General features: G+C 45.1%; 2 protein-coding genes across 2 annotated transcripts in view; both read left to right on the forward strand.

Moving 5' to 3' along the window:
- Positions 1-1,158, forward strand: part of pkhd1l1.1 (PKHD1 like 1, tandem duplicate 1) — a 49,819-nt gene extending 48,661 nt beyond the window's left edge. The window contains exons 54-55 of the mRNA XM_068747630.1: positions 682-835; positions 920-1,158. Of these exons, the coding sequence (XP_068603731.1) occupies positions 682-835; positions 920-1,158 (393 nt within the window). The remainder of the gene's footprint in view (positions 1-681; positions 836-919) is intronic.
- A 2,344-nt stretch (positions 1,159-3,502) lies between these two features.
- On the forward strand, positions 3,503-5,451 carry gdf6b (growth differentiation factor 6b). The gene is made up of 2 exons (XM_068747271.1): positions 3,503-3,836; positions 4,559-5,451. The coding sequence occupies exons 1-2, from the start codon at positions 3,509-3,511 to the stop codon at positions 5,449-5,451; spliced, it is 1,221 nt and encodes a 406-aa protein (XP_068603372.1). The 5' UTR covers positions 3,503-3,508.
- The last annotated feature ends 702 nt before the right edge of the window (positions 5,452-6,153 follow it).

Here is a 6,153-nt window from a genome sequence, read left to right on the forward strand (position 1 = left end):
GTGGGTGCCGCGGGGAGGAGGAGGGGAACGGGAGAGCTGCGCGCAGCTCTCCCGTTCCCCTCCTCCTCCCCGCGGCACCCACACACACACACCGCCCCTCCTCCCTGGATGCCTTTGCGGACTCTCTGCAGCGTAGGAATAATGAACACTCCTAAAACATGAACCGTTACAATACTTTTGCGGGGCTTGGAACGGATTAGTGCATTTACATTCAAAATGCGTCTCTACTTACGAAGTTTTCACGTTACGAGGTTAGTCCCGGAACGGATTAAATTTGTAAGCTGAGGTACCACTGTATTCTACTATAACCCGGAAGTGCTTGAGGAGGTGTCTGGGGACAGGGAATTCTAGAATTCCCTGCTGAGACTGTTGCTTCCGTGATCCGGCCCCAGATAAGTGGTGGAGGATGGAGGGATGGATGGATGGATTCTGCTGTATTTGATTTAGAAATCCTGATTTCAATCCAGCTGAGCTTCATATCCACGCCTGTCCCTGGTTTGCGACCATTTGTCAAATATTACTTAAAAAAAAAAAAAAAACTTATAATGTAAAACATTTATTGGAAGAAGGTCAGGAATCAGCTGACACCAGGAAAATTCCTTGGGAAAATATGAAGGATTGTAAATCAACAAATAATAATAAAATGCCGCTGTAAACACCAACCCGTGGTTCTGTCTGCAGGGTCAGTGTGTCTCTGTGGGGGTGACGACTCTCACTGTAACAGCGAGCCTGCAGGACTCCGAAGGGAACAGCATAGACGCACTGGGTGGAAACACCACCATCCTGTTCAGCGGCTGCTGGGCAAACTTCACCGACATATCCGTCGACCGCAGCGGTGCGGCTAGACTTCAGCGACAAATTCAAATATACTTACTTGCTGCTCACTTAACCCCAAGAATTGTTCCTTCTCTCCCTGCAGGAGAGAGCCTGACAATGACCTTCACTCTGAAGGAGTGGCGTGCTACATCAGGCAGCTTCTCCATCAGAAACACTGCAACCGCCAGCAACACCGCTCCTCCTACATACAGCACAATCCCAACAAAGACCACCGCTGACAGCGGCATCCCCGCCGCCGGCGCCGCTGTCTCAGCCGGCAGTCTGTGTGTGATTAGCATCATTTACTCTATAGGCTGCTCAGACATGATCCCAAGTTTCTAGAAGCTAAGATGGTTTGATGAAGGACCGCCAACATATTTATAATCTCATCTTTGAACACAGTGAGGGGTTTCCTTCCTTTCTAGCAGCAATACTTGTTTAATCAAGGTTCCGGGGTCATCTTTTTTTGTTTCTATTGGATTCTTTCTTTCTTTCGACTGTTTAATTTGCAAAGACACAAGGTGTAAGAATGTTTTTTACTTTTTATTTTGAAACGGGTACAAATGGCTTTGAGATGAATATTTTACAAGGTGAAGGAATTTATGAAGTTTGAATTTTGATAATGATTAAATGTATATTTGGCTTTAAATAAATACGATTTGTTAGCTTGCATCATAATTGCCTGATTTTTTCATTCCTTCATTTTCTTAACCTCTTAATCCCAAATCTTCTTTCGTGGGATCTACTAGAGCCTAACCCAGCATTCTACGGGCACGAGGCGGGGTACACCCTGGACAAGCCGCCAGTTCATCACAGGGCCACGCATAGACAATAATTCACGCACACACTCACACATATGGAAAATGTTGGTGTTGTTTTTGGAGGTGGGAGGAACCCGGAGAACCCAAAGTACTCACAGACACAGGGAGAATATAAAAACCCCTCACAGAAAGGCCCCAAGATGCATGTGAACAACGTTCCCTCTAAGATGTGCGCGTGCGCAATTGCGCACTGCTGGCGCGTTCTTTGCGCAGCGAAAACCTCCGCTGCGCACAAAAACAAAATTCAACCTGAATTGAAAATAAAAGAAACACGTAAAAATTCATCCTGTGCTACTTTCCAATGTGAGCCGGTGAGTGACCGGCTGCTGCAGCTAACGATGAGAGTCACGATGATGACGTCACTTGGAGCAGCAGATATTGCTGCACTGGCAGAGAAGTGTGAGGCTGTTCTGCAGAACTCACGTTCTGGAGGTCATTACTAGTGAATGTGTTGAATTCAAGTCCAAAATGAGGCTAAAACTTAAACGTGGGTCAATCAGCACCTTCTCAGACGTGGTGCTGCAGCACTAAAATCTAGGAGCTCAAACATCTCAGCTGTTTGTGCTACATCTCAAGCATCCAGAGCAGAATGTGAAAGAGAACTTAGTTTAATGAACTAAACGTGTTAATGAACGTGTCCAACCATTGGAGACATGAGAAGGACACAGGACAAATGAGGTTATATACTGTATTTTGCAGACTACCACAGTACACACATGACTGAATGAATTTTATTTTTGAACATGTATAAAAATATGTAATTATTTGTACATACAAAACAAAGAAATACTGATAAAAAAACAAAAGACATAACAAAACAAAGCACATAGTTCGAAAAAGGAGTGGGAAGAAGTGGAATACTTATTTACAAAATAAGTTATTTAAGTCTAATTATTATTCAGTTTAGAGCAAAATATTCAACGTAAATACTTGGAATAATAAACCATAAAATACTATCATATATAAATAAAAAAAATATATACTCCTCGTCATCCACAGTTAACACCTTTCCTCTTCCTTACTTGTTTAGAAAAAACATGTTGTACCGCCCTTGCTTGTTAATTTTATGTTTTATTTGTTGATTTTATCTCTGTTTTTATGTTTTATTTTGATACTATTGAGGTTTGCTTTCAAATATAAAGTGTGTTCAACATAAAATGTATTGTTATGATGTTGCTCACATTTGTCTGAGGGTCTGCTCACACTTTGTGTGTTTGCTCAGACACATGAAACATTAGAGGGAACATTGGATGTGAACCTATGACCTCTTGCTGTGAGGCGAACGCGCCATTCACTGCGCGAGCAGACTGCCAAGAGTGCAAAGACTCTGTCCGTGGTGCTGAAGGAAGCTGATTGGATGAACGTGGTCTCTCTGGATCAGTGCAATATGTTGAACGCCACTAGAGGGCGGAATACGCTTAGCTAAAATTCATGATGCTGCAGTTGGAGCGACTTTTGGAAGCGCGACACGCAAAGAACAGACAAATAAAAACACCAATATTCATTTTGATATTTTTTTTGTCTCAGGAAGAAATAAAAACAAAACATGAATCCACAGACACGAAGCTGATCAGCATCTTTCTTTGCCTGTCGAGGCACCAACAATCACTTTTACAGCCTCACTTGCTGCGACCCTCCATTTGGCCGTAACGGCACAATGTGGGCGTGTCCGCGCCCCCTTTTAACTTTACACCGGCTGTTCTCTTGCGCTGTGCAATTTTTTTTTTATTTTTTTTTTTTTGGCGGAGCCGCCACTTGGCGCAGAGTGGATGCAGAACTCAGCTCCGGATCTGCCCGTGCCCCCCCCCCCCCCCCCCCCGCCCCCGGCCACAGCCCGGGCTCAGGCTCTGATACCACGACGAGACCAGAGGATGGATGTCCATCACTTCACTTTTCTCTGCGGGGCTCTTGCGTTTGTCTGTGAAATTCCCTGTTTTCCATCTCTTGCCATTTTCCCTGCGACGCGCCCGAAGGTGGCGAGGATCCTTGATGGACAGGAGGCTTCTCGCCACTTCAAAAAGATTCATGCGCCGTCGTCGATCGACAGAAACGATAAATCCGCGTCGATCGAGCCTCACGACTACATGCTGTCCATCTACAAGACCTTCTCCACGGCAGAGAAACTGGGGCTCAACGCCAGCTTCTATCGATCCTCAAAAGCTGCGAACACTATTGCAAGTTTTGTGGACATGGGACAAGGTATGTTGAGCCGTGTGTGTGTACGTGTGTGTGCGCGCGCGCGTGCGTGTGCGTGTGTGGCAGTCAGCCTGGGATGAATCCAAAATTGAACCACTGGAAAGTCAGAAGGAAAAATAATAATAATAAGTTCATTGCTTTTGTTAATTCATCTTTTCATATCTGAGGTTCAAAATTATTTATAGTGTGTAAAATTGCAGAATAACGATAAAGGGTTAGTGTTACACTAAAGTCTATTAAAAACAGCATTTTCTTGTATAGAGAACAAAAACAAACGATGCATTATTATAACACCTGTAACAGCATGTGTTATAATAATGAATTATAATAATGGGAGCTGAATGTTACTGAATGCTCATGTTACAAGCTATTTCAAGATGTGTAATAAGAGGAAAAGTTTTACAAATTCTAATAACAATTCAACTTTAATGTACAAATGTACTTTTCTTACACAGTACTCCAATATTTCACTTTTTTCTGGAGCTATTTTTTTTAAATACAATTGAAGGATTTTTAAAAAGCAGACACCCTGTGGGACATGCCAAGTGGGGGGGGGGGGGGGGGTATTTGACGAACTATTTAGTTTGCATCTGTGCATTGAAACTGTGAGTGATGGTTCTGGATTAATTCAGCGCAGACAATTGTTGGATTGTTCCTGCTAAATTCACACACATCATCTCTGCGACAATGCATGTGACCCCCCCCTGCTTTAATGCTTCCCCCAGATGACCTCCCACACTCGCCTGTGATGAGGCAGCGGTATCTGTTCGACGTCTCGACCCTCTCTAAAAAGGCGGAGGTGCTGGGAGCTGAGCTTCGGATATACACAAAAGTGTCTGGGAATTTCAGGATATCGGAAACAGAACCCGTCGACATCCAGCTCCACTCCTGTCATGACCAACAGCTGCTTGACTCCAAAACACTGGACTTGCAGGATTCCCAACGGCCGAAGTGGGAGGTTTTGGACGTGTGGGAAATATTCAAAGAGCTGCAGCACCTGAGTGACGGTAAGCACTTCTGTCTGGAGCTCAGGGCCATGCTGGACAACCCAGACAGGGAGCTGGACCTGCACCTCCTGGGCCTGCACAGGCATAGCAGGCCTCAGCAGAAAAAAGCCATCTTAGTGGTGTTCACCAGGTCGAAGAAGAGGCAGACTCTCTTCAGCGAGAGAGGGGAAGGGAGCCTTTTGCTCGGTTTAGACAGGAAAGCCAAAGAGGGGGGCCCTGGTTCCAAAGCCAGCAGGAGAAGGAGGACGGCAGCATCAAAAAGTCGCCATGGGAAGAGACATGGCAAGAAGTCCAAATCCAGATGCAGCAAGAAGCCACTGCACGTCAACTTTAGAGAACTGGGCTGGGACGACTGGATCATCGCCCCGCTGGATTATGAAGCCTACCATTGTGAGGGAATGTGTGACTTCCCCCTGCGCTCCCACCTGGAGCCCACCAACCACGCCATCATCCAGACTCTGATGAATTCCATGAATCCCAGCAACATGCCTCCAAGCTGCTGTGCCCCATCCAAACTCAGCCCCATCAGCATCCTCTACATCGACTCAGGAAACAACGTGGTCTACAAGCAGTACGAGGACATGGTGGTCGAGTCGTGCGGGTGTAGGTAGTACCACGGATGTGTTCGTTTCCTTTTCATTGGGTATCCTGGTTGGTGGAAATGAACCAGCATTACAGTTTGGAAGGTGGAAACGCTGCACGTGAAAAAAAAAAAAAAAAAAAAACCCGTGACATATCATTTCCTACCCAGAAAGGTCATGAAAAATACCTCAAATGTCTGTTTTCTTATTCTGTGCATGCTCCCGGCCACTTAAACACTGCAGTGCCTGCGTATCCTTTGAAATGTGAGATAACAATGTTTGAAACTCTTCTGTAGCCAAATGTCCATCTAACTACTTCATCAGTCTACCTCTAGTTTACACACATCTCCCTTCAGACATACGTTTTCAACACAAGGCAAGACCTTTACAAATGTCTCGTTGGGGTCCCGATGGAGGATGGTAAAATGGGTTCTGCCAAGCAAGAGTCCTGGAGGGTCAGGGTGGAAAGCACAGGCGTGGCCGTCGAACACTCACGTAGTCAGGAATCGTAAGCGCTGACATTAAAACGAAGGTCGGGTTTGCAGTGCTGGATACTCTTCTGCTGAGTATCAAATCATGTGCTTCTGTTAATATACTACCATGTAGTATGCTGTATATGAGTATACTTCTGTAGTGGTGGTTTACATCTGCCATGGTGGACTGGCTTGAAAAGGCAGGCGTAACATGTGACTTCAAATGTCTTAAATATCTAGTCTTTTTCCCTTGACTAAA

This window comes from Brachionichthys hirsutus, chromosome 13 (assembly GCF_040956055.1).
Source record: "Brachionichthys hirsutus isolate HB-005 chromosome 13, CSIRO-AGI_Bhir_v1, whole genome shotgun sequence".
Classification (NCBI taxonomy): Eukaryota; Metazoa; Chordata; class Actinopteri; order Lophiiformes; family Brachionichthyidae; genus Brachionichthys; species Brachionichthys hirsutus.